This window comes from Manduca sexta, chromosome 10 (genome assembly GCF_014839805.1).
Source record: "Manduca sexta isolate Smith_Timp_Sample1 chromosome 10, JHU_Msex_v1.0, whole genome shotgun sequence".
Taxonomy (NCBI): Eukaryota; Metazoa; Arthropoda; class Insecta; order Lepidoptera; family Sphingidae; genus Manduca; species Manduca sexta.
Genome location: NC_051124.1, coordinates 2,322,734 through 2,345,082, shown reverse-complemented (window position 1 = coordinate 2,345,082; position 22,349 = coordinate 2,322,734). Strand labels below are relative to the sequence as shown.

General features: G+C 35.4%; 2 protein-coding genes across 3 annotated transcripts; both read right to left on the bottom strand.

Moving 5' to 3' along the window:
- Positions 1-1,719: 1,719 nt before the first annotated feature.
- LOC115441806 (glutathione S-transferase 2-like) lies at positions 1,720-10,076 on the bottom strand. 2 transcript variants are annotated; one of them, XM_030166715.2, is made up of 5 exons: positions 9,874-10,076; positions 5,739-5,875; positions 3,978-4,145; positions 2,991-3,133; positions 1,720-1,985 (listed from the first exon to the last, which is right to left on the bottom strand). In XM_030166715.2, the coding sequence occupies exons 2-5, from the start codon at positions 5,869-5,871 to the stop codon at positions 1,815-1,817; spliced, it is 615 nt and encodes a 204-aa protein (XP_030022575.1). In that variant the 5' UTR covers positions 5,872-5,875; positions 9,874-10,076; the 3' UTR covers positions 1,720-1,814. The 2 variants fall into 2 exon arrangements, with proteins under 2 accessions (XP_030022575.1, XP_030022573.1); XM_030166713.2 differs by having other exon boundaries at positions 9,885-10,055.
- A 2,146-nt stretch (positions 10,077-12,222) lies between these two features.
- Positions 12,223-19,995, bottom strand: LOC115441804 (glutathione S-transferase 2-like). The gene is made up of 5 exons (XM_030166710.2): positions 19,780-19,995; positions 18,830-18,963; positions 14,214-14,381; positions 12,986-13,128; positions 12,223-12,532 (listed from the first exon to the last, which is right to left on the bottom strand). Exons 2-5 carry the CDS (start codon positions 18,960-18,962, stop codon positions 12,356-12,358), a joined length of 621 nt encoding a protein of 206 aa, XP_030022570.1. The 5' UTR covers position 18,963; positions 19,780-19,995; the 3' UTR covers positions 12,223-12,355.
- Positions 19,996-22,349: the final 2,354 nt, after the last annotated feature.

The window sequence follows — 22,349 nt, the reverse complement described above, 5'->3', positions numbered from 1 at the left end:
TCGGCGTCAACGGCAGCATGAGGCCTACCTTCCACACTGCCGTCCATAGCGGGGATACCTCGCGGTACCCTGGGGGGTCCTCCCATATGGCAAAGATTACCTCAGGATTTAAGTTAGCATCCCGTCCTGGGAAGTTTACCATAACCTCGGCGTACTCTTTCGCTTCATCATTTTATCAATGCACTTCCCCGCGAATAAATATCATAGTTCAATAATCACTAACTACTCGTACGTTTAATCTTATCAGGAACCAGAAATGTCGATGACCAGCGGAATGGTGATATAATGATAAATTATTGTACTAGATTACATTATCGATCAATACTAATAGATTTTTTTTACCTCCAAAACAAATTTGTTAATGTAGATTATTGATTTAAGTACTGTACAATTACTATATTTCATGCTGTCTAGTTGGTTGTGGAACGTGTGCCGATACGAATGTCCGCAGGTTCAAAACCGAGGGCACAAACCTCTGACTTTTCTAAAATGATGTGTGTATTCTTTATGAATTTTCGCTTGCTTTAACAATGAAGGAAAACATCGTGAGGAAACCTGCACACCTGAGAAGTTCTCCATAGGAATTTCGAAGGTGTGTGAAGTCTACCAATCCGCACTAGGCCAGCGTGGTGGACTAAAGCCAAAGTAGTAGCCTTTCAGTAGTAGAGGCCCGTGCCAAGCAGTAACACCGTATACAAGGCGAATGGGTGCACCCTGCTGCACTCTGTGAACTCTGTTATTTTGCCGTCTGCGTTAGAAATATTTTAAGATGGGTCATGCTTCATCTCACGGTGTGAATCCCTTATAGGTAATATTGCCGAATACTTTCAAATATCTTGAGAAATATCCTAGTAGTCTTGATATCGTGTGAAATGGGGTTTTCGTTTTCCTTCCTCCAACCCAGCACATTGCTCGCGATCTAACTATAGTAAGACGAAAAAGAATTAAGTTATAGTTATCCGTATAAAAAAACTTTCCTTCCTTAAAACAGCACTAATTCGTTAATTAGATAGAAAATAAAGTAGATTTAACGACATCTAAATTCCATATGGCGGCCTTCATTGGCGACCGTAATGGGGTGTTCGTTTGTAAAATGACCCTGCGTATATTATGGTTTGATACGGATTAGGTATAACGTGAGAGAACAGCAAGCAAAAACTAATCTGCTATCGGTAGGATAATACGACCACCGTACACAAGGTGTTAAAACTCGCCATATGGCCCACGTGTGTCGCGTTCCGGGATCAGCCTGTATATATATTACTAGCTTTTGCCCGCGGCTTCGCCCGCGTGATAGTTTTGTCTGGCTAAGGTTTTCCGTTATAAAAGTCACGCTATATATTTTCCCAGTAGCCTATATTCTTCCCAGGGTCTAAAACTATCTAAATACGTTGCGTAGTTTTTGAGTTTACCGCGTTTAGTCAGGCAGACATATGTGACTGGGACTTTGATTTATAATATATTTCTTTGAATATTTTTAAGAGGAACAAATTCGTCATACATAATTGTTGTATAACTTTAACTGTTTACGCAGCCTACGCAAGGGAAGCTCTCAGTAGTAATAAATTTTCCCCGTTTTGGCAACATTTATCATTACTGCGCATGCAGTACAACTACGCCACCGAGGCAGTCAAGTACTTAGCCGTTTAAAAAAGTCACTATAATACAGTCAGCAGCACCAATAAACAACTTGTAAATCAGTAAATAAAAAAATACAAATCATATTAAAATATATTTATTCAATATAATAATACTTAAAATAATAAGCATTTATTAACATATATAAAAATACAAATAAATCAGTGGTTTATGATTTAAAAAGGTGTTTCAGGCGCGGCGTCGACATAAGCCTTGACCTTGGGAATGGAGAGGACGGCTTCGATGGGCTTCTTGAAGACGGGATGCTTCTCCTCAAGATCAGGCATATCGAGCATCACTTTAAGGCAATCGAATAAGCCGGCGAACACGAAATCTGCCCAGGTCAGCTGAAAAAGAAAATAATATAAGACTCCAGTAGCGACCAGTCCATATAACCAGATTCTACCGGCTGCCCAATGGTCTTTATCTTTTACATAAGTATATAAAAATGAATCCCTATTTCCCTTGGTCACGCCATCACGCGTGAACGGCTGGACCGATTTCACTATTTTTTGTTGTTGTGTTTGTTAGTGTCAGAAGGTTCTTGTGAAAGAAAAAAGTCAAAAACATAATTCAATTAAAAAAATAATTAAGAAAACTTAACGAAATATAAATTTTATGTAACTGTCAATTATTTGAAATAACTGTCAGCGATTGACAGAATGCGCGCTGCAAATTCATAGTTAAGGTTATAGCTTAAGGTCCATTTTCATAAATTTAATATGACGAAATTTTAAAGGCCGAAATATCCATGATTATTAATTATTTTTACGTTTTTCTTTCAACTGCGAGAACTAATCACTAACTAGACGTGAATTTAAATTCTTTACTTGCCAATACTTGTTTAGTTACCCAGATTAAAGGTGAAACAAAATGTATGAAAAATGGACCTTAAGCTATAACCTTAAGACGGGACGTCTGTCGGGTCAGCTAGTGTAACATATAATTATCATTAGACCGATTTGCTGATCGCATTTATGCATATGAGAGCAACAGAAGCTAAACAGATTTTAGAAATTTAGTCTATCTGTCTTTATGTATGTACACACATCACGCAAAAACTACTGCATGAAATGGAATTCAGTTTTAATGATGTATTGCTAGACTTCTAACTTAAAGTATAGGCTCCATATTCCAGAAAAATATAAAGTGGGTCTTTATCCTCGAAAAATTTAATCACGAAGACGAAAGCCGACAAAATCTAATTATAAATAAGTCTGTTGGCAAACAGGCTGACATAATAATGTCGACTGGCGAGAGATACAATTGACACTCTATCTTGACCCCACTTCGGTTACCATTAGGCACAATGAAGTCATTGCCATAGCGGTCTAAAAAGAAAAAATACTTACTCTGCCAAGAGCGAGGAAGCCGTTGTTCTTGGTTATGATCTCGTCGAGTTTCTTCAGGTAGAAGGGGTATTTGGTCTCCAGCAGTTCAGCTTGCTTCTTAGCTTTCAGCTCCTCATTCTGTTCGTAGCGGACTGTCGCGGCGGCTGTAAACATTATTATACATGTGGACTAATAATTGAAAATATTTCGCATAAGGATGTACGATATTAAGTTTTATCCCAACTTATAACCATGATTTAGATTTGCTTTGATCTAATGAAATTAGTAGATGAAGTGAGTAAAAACTAATTATAATTTATATTGTGCTAAAGGTGTATGAAGCTCCAGAATCCAGATATACTGGCCCTTTTGTCCTACGAAGTGACCTCTAGTTACATCTTCGCTAATACCCCACTATTTTCTAGTATCAAAATTATTCTCTTTATACATCTACACCCTATATGATTACTGTCATTAAAGTCCATCCATAAATTACGTCACACGTTAAGAGGAACGGGGGCAGGTCAACTAAGTGACATGGCAAAAGCACCGAACATAAATTATAAAAAAAAAAGTAGATCTCTCTGGCTGTACATATAAGGTGTATGTAAAAGTGCAATGTTACGTCACCAGTGGTGGAGAGAGGTCCCGCAAATGTGACCACGTGATAAAGAACGGGGAAAAGACAAAATTCGTGTGACGTAATTTATGGATGGCACCTTATCCGTTCAATAATTATGACTTCATGAATTATTAAAGAATTATGACTTTGTGAATTTATCGTTCGCTTTAACGGTGAAGGAAAACATGGTGAGGAAACCTGCACATCTGAGAAGTTCTCTATAGGAATTTCGAAGGTGTGTGAAGTCTACCAATACGCACTAGCCCAGCGTGGTGGATTAAGGCCTAATCCCTCTCAGTAGTAGAGGAGGCCCGTGCTCAGCAATGGGCAAGTATATAATACAGGGCTGTTATTATTATTTATTATTATTATTTTCGCATACTTACTCATGCGGATGTCCGTTAAGAACTCCATGACCTGATCGATCTCGAAGTCCTCCTCGATGTCGTTGCCGGCGAGCCCGTACTTGTGGCCGAGGTAGCGCGCGATTGATGTGCTCTGCGCGTACTGCTTACCATCAATCTCAAGTACCGGCATCTGTCCGAATGGCATCTCTGGAAAATTCGAATTAATGTCACTCAAATGGTGGTGACTTCGTGTCCGAGGGGCCGTCTAGGTAGGTCCGATATGTCTATTTCTTTGGCCAAGCCACAGTCTGCAAGCACTGTTTTATTTTTCAAGGACAGTTTTCATATAGGCTGTCTACACAATTATGCCTGCCTGTTGGAACCAGATATACACAAACTGATCCCGGAACGCGGCACACTTACGTGAACTACTATGGCAGGTTTTAACACCTTGTGTATGCTGGTCGCTATCCAGGCGGATATAAAATATATCCACCGCCAGCAAATATCAAACTAGCTGGACAATGAACCAATAGTATGTATATTTAGAGTTGCAAATGCCTCATCAATCAGTATCAAAAGACTTGTACGTCACTCACAATCATCTTGTTAAACTCAGGTACTCATGACATTGTTGAACTATTAATCTAGGATGCACGTGGAAATCTGCCGAATCCGTTTTGAAGTGACTTGGCATCATAACCTTGGCATAATGCTTTATATTTACAAGGATCAACTATCAGGACGAAAAACAATAATTAATAATTTATGATTTAACATATCATGAAGCTAAATTAATAAGCATAGTAAACAACAACAAAAAATATCATAGTAAACTTGATAAGTATAATAACTGTGTGCGTAACCATTAACTAACAAAGAAATTTATTAACTTTCTTCTTCATTTTGCCACAACATGGCAAAGTTCTTTATTTCCTTATTAAAAACTGAAAACTGAGTAAAATTCTTATCCTATATAAAATTAATTTTAGCATTATTCGATACACTACCTACCAAATATTTTATTTGTATTTTAATTTGGGCAACAAACAGTAAACATACATCAACAAGTAAATTTGCCTATATTTTTACAAATAGCAGACTGAGTGCCAACACTTAATTTAAAAAACAATTACAATTAAAAATATCACTTATATTATGACACAAACGATTATCGAAACTCAAGGCAACCCATAACATCAAATCTTTCAATGTTTATACAAACACTTATCACTTAGTTAAGTAAAATAGATTCGTGACTGACTGAGACTGCCTCGGTGGCGTAGTTGTATTGCATGTCCGGTACAATAGCGCTCTGAGGTCCTGGGTTCGAATCCCGGGTCGGGCAAAGTGATATTTGGGTTTTTCTGCTCAGTATCAGCCCGGAGTCTGGAATTTGTGCCCGATATGGCGATAGGCTCTCGCCCCCTATCACATCATGGGACACGGAACATACTTGGCGAAAAGTGGGTGCCCTAGTTGCGCCTCTGCATACCCCTTCGGGGATAAATGCGTGATGTTATGTATGTATGTATGTATGTATGTAAATAGATTCGTTTTTTTAATATTCATAAAACCGTTATACTAAACTTATCTAATCCAGTATTAACAACTTACCAACAGTAATATTCAGCGATTAAATTTATCTAAATATTTCGAAAAAATGGTAATGTTTGTTTACATTTCATTGTTTGCTACCCTGACATAATCCTTCCTTGGATATATTAACTATATTATTGTGCTCTGACTGCTAAAATCCTTCGATATACGGCTTAAAATCGTCAAATATGAATGACTTACTTGGTTTGAGTTCAGCGAAGTCTTCCTTTGTGATTCGCTTGTCATCGAACTCCTGGCCGCCATACGCCAGCAGCATCCGCAAGCCCTCCGCCAAGGCCTTAAGGGGGAAGTAGTAGACTGCTACCTTCGGCATTGTACTAAAAATTGGACATTTATTATGAGTAACAGTGGTAAATATACTGTGAGCTCACTCTGCGTAGATCGGACCACCAACAAACATTTATAAAAAAGTTATAAATTGTTAAATGTAGGTAAGATATTGTAACTTTGACTTTGCGGATGAACAACAACTCAGTCCCCCCCCGTGACCATGAAGGCTGCAAAGTTTTCGAAAGGTTGGGAGGAAAGTAAAATATTAAAACCGCGATAAAATCCGAAAAATAGTTTAATTTAAGTGGTAAATATACTTATTACTTATATACAGATATACTTTTAGTTAGATTGTTAGATGTAATCATGCGGAACGGACGAAATACAGATTTCTAAAATATATTTTGATGTTTAAAAAAGTATTACATAGCATAAATAAGCATATTTGTATTGTTTTTTAGGCTTATTCCTTAATTCTTGTTATTAGCTAAAAAAAAAGAATTATTTTAGAGTTATTATAATTTTTATTTGCTACAGACTGCAGAGTGGATGGATATAATTAAATATTTATCAAGTAATACCTCTACAAACAATTATACAACGGAAACGCAATTCAATATAGTATGTAGATAAAACAGAATACTTATTTTTAAATGTAAAACAAACAGTCACATGTACCCTGGCATATCTCCAACGATACTATAAAAAATAAAAGGAAGACTGGGGAAATATAGACTAGCCTCTTTATTTTTCTTTAATTTCTTAATTTGTTCTAAATATATTAGAACAAATTAAGACATTTTCGTAAACAATTTCGAACTGGCACTATGACTTTCTATTAAATATGAATCCTAAATTATTTAAATACCGTGTATGCAAAGTGCAAACGCATTCATTGCGTCTTTTTTTGTTAGTCCGACTAGAGTCGGCTTATACAAACACACCGGACTTTCGAATGAGCGCTTTAGGCGCTCGCAACCTTTCGAAATTAAGTGACCATTCTGAGGGCAACCCACTAACGGGATACGAACCTCGGCTCAGGACGGTCACTGGGAGAATATAAGACAACGATCATAGAATGAGGGTACTAAACAATCTGTTACCCTGTTTTATCAGCACGCAAGTTGGAACAATTAGAAGGGTTGGTGGGACGGGGAACGCGGCGAGAAAGAACTGGGGTCTGGAGAGTGTAGGAGTTTCAGGTTTTTGCAGCCATGTTTTTACAGTGATATCGACCTCTGGATCGGTTAGAAATAAACGCGGCCTCCATTTAGCGCGGTCGAATGGAGTGTAATTCGATTTTTAAGGACTAACGTGTTCGGATAATTGACCAGCCGATCAGAATAACATCTGCTGGACATTTGAATAAGTGCCTGATTGTCGGAATATTAATGTCCACGTGGCGGTTGCGGTTGCGAACATACTACGGGGAACCAAAACCGCATAAGAATATGTTTAGCAAGACCTGCAGACGCTGAAGTCGAGCCGGCGGTATATGGCCGAACAGGTGCTACGAATGTCTTTATCGGCCTAATACACGTAGTATTCTAATCTTGTTGCAGGTTTTGTTGAATCTATTTACAATTTACCAAATATGGACGTGATAACGCGGACAACACTCATTTGATCGAATTCAAGGTCGCTTGAAATATTCCATGCGCATGAAAGCGAACAAAATAACAAATAAGTATAGATCACATCATACCTATGTATGAACAATATTTCGAGATATTAAAAATTCAACTGAAAGCATACTATTATTTTATTTAAAACAACCATAGTACTTATAGGCTCAATAATGACATTCAAATTCCATAAAGTTCATGTTAGAACAATTAAATTTTCCTCCAAGATTAAATTAATTTACTCAAGATTTTATATATTATTTATATATATACAGGGTAATTATTGCATTTCGTTACTAAATAAGATCACATTGAAAATATGTCGCTTCGACTAATTCTCTTCGTATATTATAGTAGTAATGGCCTTAGAGCATGGAAAAAATTAAAATAACTTTTTAATAATTATTTTATTCAAAACTTAATATTTTTATTTTACACAGATATAATTAGACAGACTTATAGCACTGTAGACACAGAGACAAACAAGTTTATGGTTTAATTTATTAACGCAATGTCAAAATCACCCTTATAATATAGGGTTAGGCAAAATAAAATAAATTCTTACTGCTACGTAAAATATCAACGCTGAACTCTGGTGAATGAGAATGACCGATTAAGTATATCAAATACAAGGTCACTTTTTCAATTCTCAATTCAGATACCGGGAATTACTAAACGAGTAATATTTTAAAACATATCTATACACGATAACAACCAGTGTTTACAAAAAAGGAAGAGATGCAATCATTAGACCCAAGCTTCGTGAATTAACTTTATACATAAATAAGTACTAGAATTATGTGCCACGAGCCGCTGCTTGTGTCTACCTTCCAGTCGCGAAGATTGATACGTTACTCGAGCCAATAAAAACCCTTGGTTAACATATCGCAACCAATTTAACAGAAAACGAAAACTAAGACAAACGTAAATAAACTTAAGAGGGAAGCCGGTAGGAATGAGGTTGTATGGACGCATCACCACTGCTACCCTCATAAAAAGCCATCAACCATTACAACCCCCGATTTAAATCCCTAAATCACTGTGTCCATAACGCCATCTATACAACGCTAGTGTAAACTATTTAAACTAGATTCATTTTTTTTAATATTACCCGCAGGAGCAAATGGCCGGGATAATAATTGCCTATATTTTAGTCCCGAACTCGGTCTATTTGCGACGCAAATTTCATCTAAATCTGTTGTGGTTTCCGCGTTTACTAAAAACGAAACATTTTCGCAAATATTCGTATTATTAGTAAATAAGATAATAAGTAAGATTAGATTATATACAGGCACAAATACCAGTCACATAGCACATGAGAATATTCCAAATGCCAATGATTTCTTATGTTTACGCGAATGTTAAACATTAAAATCAAAGCACTTTCCGATTAAAAATATAAAAACCCGCGGTAAAATCCGAAAAGTACTTTAATTATAAGATTCCAAGTTTAACCCAAATCTTTGGCGTCACAGATATATGCATTTATCATTCTTAGTCAATAATTCCCAATATAATATACCGTAAAAAGATAATGGTGATTCATTATGTTTTTGTGCCATCTCAAGGCTGCACACTAATCTGTATTTCCAGTCATATTTTAAGTATGATAATTGAATGCAGGAGAATAAATTTTAAATTCCTGCAATTACTATAATTTATAATTTTTTTTCATATCCCGGACACTATCTATTGGTGTCCGTTCGTAATTCTTCGCAGTTGTATGTATATATTTTTAAGCATCACCTTGAAAATAGCCATATTCTTTTTTGTCTAGTTTTAAGCTATTCATTTTACACTTACATAAATTAAATTTGCTTAAAAGAAGATTTTAAAATATCTAAAATATACGCCAATTTGCTATTAGCTCAGTTTTTATAGTTCAAATACCTACTCAGAAAAAAAACAAGTTTAACTCCTTTACCAACAAAAACCCGGCGTTATTTGCACAACTATGTCATTAAGTGATTTAAGTGGTAGTCAAGCGCCAACTGTTCTAATTTGGCATTCAAGACTTTACTGGCATTTTGAAAATAATTTACTAATTCACAATAAAGTTATTCTACTGTTCTTTTTTTGTTTGTCTTATAATTTTTTATTTTCTATTTCCTAGTCTAGTCTGTGTGAGCGGCTAACGACGAATACTTAACAAAATGTAATCCTTCATACTAAAATATTTTGTGATTGTAGGTAATTTTACAAAAAAATCTAGTTTTGCTAACCATCGCGTGATCATTTACGGTATGTAGGCGTGGCCGGTTAATTACAAAATAAATAATTCGTTATGTCGTATATTTTAAAGTCGTAAACGTGTCATAAAATAATTAATATAGAAATAAGGAATATAAAATATCATTAATCGATTTACACTGGCCCAAAGTATACTCAATAGTTAATGCCGGTATATAAATGTGACGTACCTGATACTTACAGATTTTTTTGCGATATAACAAGTTTCACGTGTACCAAGTACCACAACACCTAATTCAATGAATCCGAACTCCAATCCACAGACTATAACAGAAACCTCTGACAGAAACTACAGAGATACTTTGCTTACAATGTATAGAACACAGATTACGTATAGAATATTTATACTTCCGCTTGACGTAACAGCAGCGCCGCGTGCTGTTTGTCTTTTTATCTATTTGTTATGGCTCTAGAAACTCGTCCATTGAGCCCGTCTCCTATAACTAGTAGCTGTACTGTTTCCAGATATATGTAGTGTTACCAGTATAAATTAAATAACAATTACGTAAAAGACGTGTAAAATTTGACGAAAACATTTTTAATAAAAAAATATGTGCAGTCTAGAATAAGAGTAAAGAAGGTCCTTTGCAAGTTTTCTTATGTCATTAAATAATGAGACGAGTTTCTTACACGCTTATTCGGACCCAACTATTTAAAAATCAGATTAAAAAAATATTTATTTCCAATGAGAGTACGTTACTGGTACAAAATGTAGCGTATGTGTTTATCCAAAACATGATCCATATATGTATATGGTTTTGATAAACTTTTGTATTTCTATCATACGTATAAAGGACATAATATTATATTATATTATTATTGTAAATATTAAGTATTTTAGCGAACTATTATGAAAAAGTATCCACAGCAAATTATAACTCAAAAACCCACCACAATCGCGCTAGCGTAGCAAGAGGGTATAACATAAATTTTATGGGAATTGTATGCTATGTTCAATATTTTAATATTTCTGGTATAGTCGATGTATATGTGGTTGATAAAACATCAATACGTATATAAAACCTCAAATATAATATAGCAGAAGCCTTTTTGTCTTCTTCAACATCAAACTCTAATAACTTTTGGCACTATCTTTATCTTTTTTGTACATAATTTGACATAAGTATTTCGACGGACACTTTTCTATACACGAGATGATCTATCTGCCTCTACCCTCTATAATTCTGTATTTGTTCCTATTTCTTTAGGTAATATGCTCACGGTCTTGGTAATTAAATAAACTAAAAAAAATAACTAACGTTAAAATAAAATTAACAGATTGTAGATGTATAAAAGTGTAGCCATTCCGATCAGCGGTATTTCCGTCAAAAAAAAAATATTTTGTACTGATTTTAGCTGCAATTCTGATTCTAGAATGCAGTAGACGGATACAGATAATAGTTGTATATAATAATTTAGAGATAAGTAATAATTTTATACTGTGATCTTATATTGTGTAGTCTTTAATTAGACCAAAGTTAAAGGAATATGTCGTAACCTGTATTCCTGAGAAGTTATTTATAAGAATTTTAAAGGTATGTGAAGTCTGTCAATCTGCACTAGGTCAGCGTGGTGGATTAAGGACAGAAAAGGCCTGTGCCCAACAGTATATAATATCGAGCTGATATCATTATCATTAATTAAAACGACGATCCTTTACAGTGAGTTTCATCAGCTCTGTAAACACTAAGTATTTGTTGAACACTGAACGTTATTATTGTCTCCTCAATTTTATCAACACCTTGAAATTTGGCGCCGTTGTATTACGGTACGACTGCAGTGCTGTGAGGTTCCGGGTTTTATCCTCAGGTCGGAAGAAGGGATATTGGGTTTTTCTACTCAGTATCAGCCCGCGATCTGGAATTAGTGCCCGATACGACGATAGCCTTGCCCTCAATTACATCATGGGACCGAATATACATGGCGGGAATGGGTGCATCAATTGTGCCGCTGCTTTCCCCTTCAGGCATAAAAGACGTGAGAGTGTTAGTGTATTTATGTGAGTGAATCTAATAATTCAGACTTAGAAAAAGCTAAACTTAAATAAGAAAGAACTTAGTGTGAAACAATTGTTAGATATTTTTATCCCTGATTCTGTTGGATAACAGAATTCTTCCTCTAATCGCAACACCGAATTCGATTTTGGGTCGTCCATTCGATGTAGGCTTGCTACGTTAACGTTGTTTTTGTGCCGACAGGGGGCCTTAGTGATCGTGAAAATTGCATTGATTTCTTTGTCAGGCCTTTGAAAGGGCGATTATTATATATACAGCGTCAGGAGTTTAGACCGTTTGTCAGTGATACATAGAAACCTTATTTAATCCCTAAACTTCGTCTCCTCGATCTGTGGATCAAACATAGGATCATTGGCAAATCTAGAATTAACACTAGTTTTACACGCGGTTACGTCCGCGTGAAAAAGTTCAGGGGTAAAAGTGTGCCTCGTTCCATTCATTTCTGTAAATTAAATAGAAATATTTCTAGAATACAGCGAATGTCCATAACTTAAAACAATAAAACACAATTTATTAACAAAAATTTAATTCAATAACAAATAAAATAACCGAGTGTTAATGCGAGAGACAATCACAAATGCCGTTTTAAACCATAGGTGTTTTAGATCTTTTTTTAGGTACTTAGTGCTAAAGTTGTTTAGAATTGGTATTCGTATTCCCTGCCGAGGTCTACGTAAGCCTTTACTTTGGGCTGCGAAAGGACCGCCTGCTGCACCTTCTTGAAGACTGGGTAGGTCTTTTCCAAATCAGGCATTTGAAGCATGGTCTTCAAATATTCAAACATGCCGGTGAACACGAAGTCACCCCATGTCAGCTGTAAAGGGAAAATAAAAGTTATGAAAAATATATAAAACACGAGGCGGCATTTGATGGTATCGCAGACTTTAAAATGTACTCCACCATGTACTCCAACCATCATTTAACTCAGTCAAATTGTAGCAAATTATTGCTTCGTTGGCGGCCTATTTCGACCAAAATGCAACATTGCCTCAAAGGAAACCATGCGCTTATTTTATTAAATTAACAATTAACTCCTATACATAATGCAACTGTTACCTGAATTGCTCTTACCTAATATAATCTGCATTATATTAGACTAACATTAATTTAATACCTTCACAAATTACTATAGATGCTACGACTTAATATATATCTCAAATCATGATTAGATTAGATTCCTGACACGCCGTTGTTCTTCAGGCCTCTGACGTAAAAAATAAATACCATTTAACCAAAGTTTATCGAGTCTCAAAGTTTTAACATTTACCTTTCCAGCGGCAATGTGTCCGTTGTTCTTCTCAATGATGGCGTTGAGCCTTTTCAGCATGTCAGGGTACACGTTCTTGACGAAGTCCTCGTGTTTCTTAGCCTTCAGGGCCTCGTCAGCCTCGTAGAACACACCAGCGGCTTCTGTAATGTGCAAATTTTTATAAGGATAGTATCGCAAACTGTCGAGAAGTTGCACCAAATGTGTGATTTCTTGGCAAAGGTGTAGGCAGGTGGCGGTGTGGGCGCCAATGTGATCTCTGGATCAAAATTTAACAATTTTGTCGCCTACTTATAAATTAAAAGCTGGTTACATCCTTGTTTCTTTTCGCCATTTTAAGGGTGACTTCCAGAAGTTTCCAGTCCCAGTGAAGTATACTGGATACAATGTAAGATGGTTGATTAAAAAAATGGGTGCCAGTAAGAAATACTTGCCACTTTCATAGCAACATGTCGTTTAACTACGGCAATTATTTATCAGAAACGTTCAATGCGTTAATAAACTCATTAAAAGCGGTTCTGTTTACGTAACAGCTAACGTTGACTCTGGACGATCTGTCACATATTGGGCGCCAAGATTGTACCGAACTTCAAGGAAATAAATAATTTATATACAAGCAATACAACTTATTTACGAATAATGCTCGAACTTTCTCAAGATATAAAATTTTACATGATAGCGAAATAAACGTAGGTAAACATACAAGAATATTGCAAACGTTGTGCAATCACAAAAGCTTTTACTATCGTGTAATTACGGTCTCATTCCAGTTACAAAGAGTGCATGATAAGCGATTATGCGAAATGGCGTGATATCTACCGCAAATCAGTTGTCTTAATTAAAAAAAAACAAACCTAAATACTCTTATCTTATCGGTTTTTTAAGAGAGTAAAATTATCATTATTGCACTATGATAGAGGCAGCATAGAAGTCATCGCCTTATAGCCTCTCGGCGAAATCATCGGGCGCCATTTGAAATTAACTTCTAACACGATGTCCCTAAATCATGAAAATACCGTAGCACTCTTCAGTGCATTAAGGATGGCTCCGGGTTTTGAGGGTGCCTAGATAGCAACTGCAATGATCTTCTACTCACATCTTATCTAACTAAAAGCAATTTAATAGTTAGCAAATATGTCTTTGGTCTTCAACTCTATGCTATGTCTGTTGACCTAAAACCTCATTAAACTAGCATGTTGGGACACGGTTCGTATGGAATGATACTTACTAGCACGAATGTCGTGTAGGTACTCGACATTCTGGTCGATTTCGAAGGCCTCCTCCTCATTGCTGCCGGCGAGTCCGTATTTGCGGCCGAGGTAGCGCGAGATGGCGGTGCTCTGTGCGTATTTCTTGCCGTCGATGACCATCACTGGCATCTGACCGAATGGGGTGTCTGGAAAAATATGTACGGTCAGGTCTTTTGTCCCGGTAGAGTGCACCCACTTTTCACCTAGCTATGATAGGTGAGACTCAGGCTTTAATAAAAACGTTCCTCAATGAATGCCAGCTAGAAGTATGGTTTACTGATCTTAAATCATAAATATCTATTACCGGGGCATCAGAACTTTTATTCAAGTCATAAGAAAATAATAAAATTTAAGGATATCTACATACTAAAAAAAATGAGTAACAAAGTAGTTCGATTTTTGGTATATTTAGTATAAGTACTTAGTAAGTATATTTTTAGTTTAAAATTAGACCACTCATAAAGATAAATTTTATAGTCTTTCTACATATAGATGTCAAACTGAACGGCAAAAAAACATTTGGTATTCTGTGCATGATCGCGCGACGGCTGTTCAAAAACAACGCGACGGCCAAGGTCGCGAGGCGTCATACAAACAAATTGTATTGGAATGACTTGCAAAAATCGTTGCTAGCCGCCATAAAAACCGTTAATAAGTTCTGTTTGTTTCATCTATAAATACACAGAGATTAATATTGCTAAACAGATATTTATCCCGAGATATCTGTAGCTTTTGAACTCACATACAAATTCGTTCATTCACTATGATCTTTCGTGCAGGGTTATCGGAATCGTAGAAAAAATAACTGTATTGGCAAATAAATACCCAAGTGATTCTATATCTATTTCGTTTTTAACACCTTACATCTATCACATTGCAGCAAGTTTAACTACTGGACATAATTTGAAACTTAACATCTCATGTCTCAGGATGACGAGCGCGGTGGTATACCAAACAATACTTTGTAATTCAAGGTGTTGAATAGTGTTTTTATTGTTTATGGGCGGTCTTTTCGACAAACAGGCGAAGGATAAGCTCGTCTCGTCATTCAACGCAATAAAAAAAATCTATTTAATTTTTAACATTTTATGTACGTTAATTGCTATCGAGGCGAATATAAAATATATCCTACTACCAGCAATGTTATTAATAGAATCATAGCTAACATGAAAATGTTCAGTGTGGTCGGTAACACAAAGATAAGAAACGATGAGGTGGAATACTGGTCAAAAGATAATAGTATTACATAAAACAATGGTTGGGTATTGATAAAATCCAGTTCCCCTGAATGTTGCAAACTTTATTACATTACTAGCGGTTGCTCGTAACTCCTCGCGTAGTGAAGACTTCAGATAAAGTTCCCAGGTATTATTTTCGAGACCAAAACGTTGTCTATGTTTATCCAGGAAATGGTTAATTGTTGATATCCAATGAAAATCTTGTAAAACTTGACAGTTCTAAATGATAATTAAAAATAAATTTAAGTCTAAAATCCCGCATTAGGCCAGCTTGGATATCGATAGGCCAACACCCTCTCAATCGTCAAAAAAGTTCCCCTAAAATTACAATTAAATTTGGCTTATATAAAACAAAGTAATCTATCAAAGAATCTATCATTGACACATAAAACTCCGCCATGGGTCATCCGAGAAGCTATCAATTTAAACCGTAAACAAAAATTATCAATCAGATAACTCCATAAGATTACGTAACATACCCAAAAAATGCAAAACACCAATGTTATGTCAAAGTGATAAAAGCTAATTTACATTAATTACTTGTAATTTACGAAATCTTTGACCCCAGATCTTATCAAGTGATGGAAAAAAAATCTATTTTTACATCATTCATCTGTAGGTAATGTGTTTCACGGATTACCTTGCACAAGGTAAAACGGCATCTGATAGTAAGTTTATGAACTATAAGAGTAAAAGTAACAGCTTAAATAAGAGCTATAAGAATTGCCAAAATACAAACGTCGCTAAAGTAAAAGCTATAAGAGTTACTTACCACAACACAAATGATAATTTTGATAAAGGCAACAGTATGTAAAGAGCCCGTCCCGAAAAAACAGCCTCAGCAGATTAGAATACGCAAAGATTTGCAAATAAAACTCAAATGTGGGTGATTTTGAAAATTTTAAACTACCTAAATTTCCATTGACTTGTTGATCTAAATGTTTGGTTGAATATTAAAGGAGGTCCTTTAATAGTACTTTCTAAGTGCACAGAATCAAAAAAAAATGTGGAATGTATAATAGTATGAAATGAATGAAGCAACATACATATTTTAAAAACAATTAAAAAACCAAAGTGAAGATAACATACTGTAGAAATATGTAAAGAAAATCTATAAAAAAATTAAATTTAGAATAGCTTCTAAAAACAGTAAGCCAGTTGCTGGGCATAGAACATTAATGACATTTGTAACTGGCCATAAGGACTATAGGTCAACGTATTTTTAATCGTCAGAATTTTATCAAGCTAATAACGTCACTATTTTGATCGGTTCACAAATAAAAAGGTGGCATGATTGGAAAGTTTTCGAATACTATCTCATGATTTTATAGGCCGTAGATTTTGTTAAGATAACAAATATTGATAACATTATGTTCCTTGAAATGGGCGCCAAGATGTAGTGATAGTCTTACAGATACTAAGTGGGTGCCATTGATGGTACTTAGTACATATCGGTGGGTGCCAATAGAAGCAGAATTGAAATATTCCATTAATATTGTTCCCTCTCCCGCAATTGACTAAAAACAACTCCACACCTACCGAAGTTTAATAAGATACTTACGAACTATTAATAAAATCTACCCACGTACAGAGTAATAAAATGTCATTTCTAAACTCAATAAATTGATGACTAATTTTAAATAGACTTACAAACAACCAATTCTTCGCTGAAATAAACTAAAATCGCTTCCGTGTACAAGTAATTTGGAGTTTTTTCGGCTATTTCTGTGAATGACATACATCGAATTATATGAAGTGTGAATTCATGGTGATTGATTGATTGCATAATACTTAAGGAATGCTAACTCAGAATTCTGCATTTATAGGTATAAGATTACGAACCTGCTATACCGTGGTATCTGATAATTCAATTAGCAGTGAATTAAAAAACGAAGTTTCCAGAAATGTTATAAACTTATCTTTATATTTTTTATGGATACACTAAAAATCATCCTGCGTAAAAAAACTGAATTGAAAAGAAAGATTATAATTTAATTTTTAAATGGATACACTAGTTTCATCCTCCGTAAAAAAAGAAATATTGTAATAAAACATCTAATCCCTAATGAGAAAATAAGTCAGTATAGACTTCTCACTAAAATGAACCATGGACAAATAAAGCCGTAACTCATAGCCATGGATATTCCATGTGTTATTATGACTGGGATTGTACCGGTGCGTTTGACTGCACCTTAATGCATCCTGGCGGCTTGGCGGTGCGGGTGTGTGATGAGAGCGCGGGGGCGGGTATAATGCTGAAATTTACTGTAATTATATAGTCAGGATGTTCAGAATGTACCTAATAATACTTTTTTTGTAGAGTATTAGACTAAAACGTGATCACCAGCTCTCAAGGCCACGGCACATCGTCAACACTGCAGCAAATGACATCATGTATAATTTATACATATGTATTTGGCATATTGACATTAAGTATACTTCATAAGCGCATATGGTTATTTCCTTGCTTTACACGTTCAAATTTAATACACGTTTATATTATCTGTTGCGGCATCCTGCCTAGAGTCTTATAGGACTTTACTGTATTTGAAAAAAAATATTGGCATTTTAGTTTAAATTTTATTAAAAAGAAACGACTTCGACGAACCGCGCGTCTAACAAAAGCTACGTCAGTTAATTGGATTAACCAACATTTTTTTAACAATTGTTACTCATTGTTGGTTGATGACTGAAAATGCTTATATCTACATAATAGACCCCTAATATGACATCACGCGATCTTCAGAATATCGTTTTTATAATAAATCGGTTTCCTATACAATATTCAGGACTTGTGAACATAATAGCAGCGAAGAGTAACACGTTTACTATCGGCTTACTTTATAAAAATAGTGTTACTATCTTATCTACTAATGTAAATGGGAATGTTTGTAACAATGTTTAGGGGTTAGATGTAAACGTTATAACGACTGCATAGATTTGGAGGGAAGATGTTTGGATATAATACACATTCGACCTTTTATCGAGAATTATAGACCGCAATACCGTGCTTAATATTTATTTTTTACTAGCTGACCCGATAGACGTTGTCCCGTCTTAACTACGAATTCTGTCAATCGTTGAAATTAACTTTTCTTAAATTTTCTAACGTACCGCTCAACTTCCTTATTTTTTTCTTTCATAGGATCCTTCTCCTGACAGTAACAAACACAACAACAACAAAAAATAGTGAAATCAGTCCAGCCGTTCACGCGTAATGGCGTGACCAAGGGACAAAGGGATTCATTTTTATATATATAGATGAACGAAGTAAAATTAAACTATTATTATAACTTGACGTATATAATAGCTGCCTCGCTACGTTGTCTGCAAAAGCGGATATAGGCAATACTCACTCGGCTTGAAATCGGGCCAGTCTGCCGACAGAATCCTGTGGTCTTCAAACTCTTGGCCGCCATAAGCGAGCAGCATGCGGCCGCTCTCTCCCAGGGCCTTGCACGAGAAGTAATGGTACACGACTTTCGGCATCCTGGTGGAAATGAAACAAAATAGGTAAAGATCATACTATAAATATAAAGTTTTTTATGCAGGGGTACGTTACGTTTGGACCAGTGAACTCGGAGGCTAGAAATTATACTTAAATAATATCAGCCCTGTATTACATACTGGCCCACTATTGGGCACGGGCCTCCTCTATTACTGAGGAATTAGGCCTTAGTCCACCACGCCGGCTTAGTGCGCATTGGTAGACTTCACACACCCTCAAAAGTCCTATAGAGAACTTCTCAAGTATACAGGTTTCCTCGCAATGTTTTCCTTCTTCGTTAAAACAAGCGATAATGCACAAAAATATACTTAGCTAATTATAATTATGTGGTCAATTATGCAGAGAAATACGGGAAAAGATTTGTTGCGTTGACTTCACGTTGAAACGGAAGAATCAGGCAGGACATTATAAGGCTCAATAATAAGAAACGAATGAAACACGTTATAAAATGCTTTTCTGTTTGGTCGAGTCCAAATCTTCAAACTTAGGATCGGAACATAGTCTGCTCATCGAATGCGGTTTGGAAAATCGCGACCAATAATTCTAAAAATAAATCTTTATAAAATCATTGGTTGTAAGTGACTCATTCGCATGGCGAGCAGATGGGGTTACATCCCAAACATCTCTGGTTACTAGGAAAGAACCACACATTATTACAGAAATTAATTGGAAAACTTTAAAATGTTTTACTTATTATGTAAATTAGGAATTATTTAATTTGCTTGAAATACACGATAAAGATTATTAATAAGGAAAACCTGTTTAAAACAATGCAGATAATATAGTGTTAAAACTCACTTGTATGCGTGCGTTGACTTCGGCGAGGGAATGTTAACTGACAGCCAATCCACACCGATGTCTGAGGTGCCCTACGATCTGACAACAAATGATAAAAATGAACCATAACACTTGATCATACAGGTTTTTGGCGGTTAAGTAATTTTATTATGATAATTAAGCTACGGTCAAGGATAAATTAATATGCCATTATACATCTGTAATCATAAAAATGTCAAATACTTACATAAGTAACAACAGTGTTGAATTAAAACAATATAATTATAATGATATTACACTTGGCGGTGCGTTAAGGGTGGGAATTAATTTTTATAAAATTAATTTTTAAGTCTTTTAGAAAATTTTAAAGTATCCAAATATTCCTTATCCAATTGTTTATTCAATAGTGCTGGATATAAAATGATATATATTTTAAGTGACGCACATAATAGACGCTTTTGGTCTCATTTTTATTTTAAAATTATTGTTACCATAATCCACATTAAGTATAAAAAATATGAAACAACCAAAGTAAAGCTAATATATTGTAGAAATATGACGTTTATTTTTTTTCTATTTATACTTATTGCGAATAGATACTTAACCTCCAAAAATATGATTAACGCACCATTTACTTAGCTGACAAGCGTCAGAATTTACCAGCTTCCTAAACTATTTTAGGACAATATCAAAGCAACTCGTGCCGCGACTTCATGCAATCCCGGCAAAAAAAGGGAATATTAAGCATGCCCCTATCTATTCTAGCCTTTACCCGTGCTGAAAGAACCTCAAATCAAAACCTCAAATCGCAGGTATATTTTGTGTTCTTACCAACGTTTGTTTTTTCTTTATAACAATAAAATATCCAGTTCTACACAATATGGCGATAAGCTCGCCCCTATCACATCATGGAGCGGAATACACACATAACGGAAAATGGGTGCACCAGTAGCGCCACTGTGTACCTCATCGGGAATAAAAAGCGTGTGTGAGTGTGTGTAAACATAAAATAAATAGCACAATACCTTCTTTTTAAACTTATCCTTTAGGCCATTGAATGCCAAAGTGGTCCCGGGGGTCCACGGGAGATTTTACGAGGGTCTATATTGACGTGACCGAAAAATGGGGGTTAACCAGGGCTGTAGCTAGACTTGAATTTAAGGGCAGCTGTGGTTATAGCTAGGGCGGAAGTAAAAATGTGACTAGATCTGATGTGGTCAATCGATTTTTGGCTTTCTTGACTTGTGAACATGAATGAGTCAGGTTAATACTTACGTAACTGTTAGGGTAATATACAGAGTGTAACAAAATTCCCTTAAATCTCGAAAATTGTTATTCCACCCATCAATACGAACAATTCTTACTATGGGACCAACCTCCAAATCGTGAAATAAAAACCTGCTGGTCCATATATTTTAATTGAGTAGTTATGTAAAATTTTGTTGATTATTAAGGTAGGGCATTAGTATTTTAAGGTAGGGCATTGCCCCATAATACCCCCCCCCCCCCTAGCTACGGCCCTGGGGTTCACAATTCGTAAACGGAGGTCTACAAAAATGTATCTTGTCTTGATAATCAAAAACTAAAATATTGTCTTGACTTCACCTATCAATATAGACAGATAATATTTTAAGAAGCTCAGAAAGTTTTTACATGTAACAGATATATAAAAACTTGCATATTCTGGGGAATATGGTAGAAATTGAGCTGCAGAAGGTTCATCGGAACCAACAGTATTTTGAAAGTGCTCTATGGGAAAAAAAAGCTTGAGTAACTTTAGTTTAGGTGATTTAAAAATTTAAAGTTGTTGAGCTACTTACGTGGCTGAGTGTACTTGCTAAGATGCAATTGACACCTAATAAGATAAATTTATTGCTTTTAAAATGCAGCATAGTGCTAACAGATCTGATAATATTTGTTTGTTGTACACAAGATAATCTGTTTGATTATCTATAAAACTACAACAAATAAATAGCATTTAATCTTGGAATATGACTTTTCGTGTTTGCATTCTTAAAATGGAAGCGTATTTGCCGTTCTTGCTTTTTTATGCAAATGACTGAAGAAGCGAGTAGGTAATCGTCATGGAATATTTCTACCTAGCGACTGCCTGATATAAGTTTATATAGGTAGTGTAGCAACACCACGATATAGGATTTTAATTAACCTATACATAATGTATTGAGCGTATAAAGTCTAAATACATAATAATACATCACGCTTTTTATCCCAGGCGGGGTAGGCAGAGGTACTACCAGTGCACTCACTTTTCGACATTGTATTCCATTCTATGTTGTGATAGAGGGTGAGCCTATCGTCATATGAGGCACGAATTCCATTATTTATATTTTGTATTATGTGCTTTAAGAAACAATTAAAAGCATTGAATAGAGAAAATGAAAACTGATTTTTTTTATTGCTTTAACCGGGTATTGAACCTGGAACTTCACAGTGCACAGCCTGGTGCGTCATTCACTCAGTCTATCACGCCACTTTATCATTTTATTTCGATAACAATAAACATTATGACATTAGTAAAATGACAAATATTTACGATAAGGCAAAATTTGCCTTATTGGTGCTCAATACTT

Excerpts from the sequence above, each read along its gene's own strand:
- LOC115441806 (XM_030166715.2), bottom strand. The coding sequence starts at position 5,871 with ATGCCGAAGGTAGCAGTCTACTACTTCCCCCTTAAGGCCTTGGCGGAG. Across the intron at positions 4,146-5,738 it reads CTTCGCTGAACTCAAACCAA|AGATGCCATTCGGACAGATG; the intron begins GTAAGTCATTCA and ends CGAATTTTCCAG. Across the intron at positions 1,986-2,990 it reads GCTTCCTCGCTCTTGGCAGA|CTGACCTGGGCAGATTTCGT; the intron begins GTAAGTATTTTT and ends TTTCTTTTTCAG.
- LOC115441804 (XM_030166710.2), bottom strand. The coding sequence starts at position 18,962 with ATGCCGAAAGTCGTGTACCATTACTTCTCGTGCAAGGCCCTGGGAGAG. Across the intron at positions 13,129-14,213 it reads CCTACACGACATTCGTGCTA|AAGCCGCTGGTGTGTTCTAC; the intron begins GTAAGTATCATT and ends TGCACATTACAG. Across the intron at positions 12,533-12,985 it reads GACACATTGCCGCTGGAAAG|CTGACATGGGGTGACTTCGT; the intron begins GTAAATGTTAAA and ends TTCCCTTTACAG.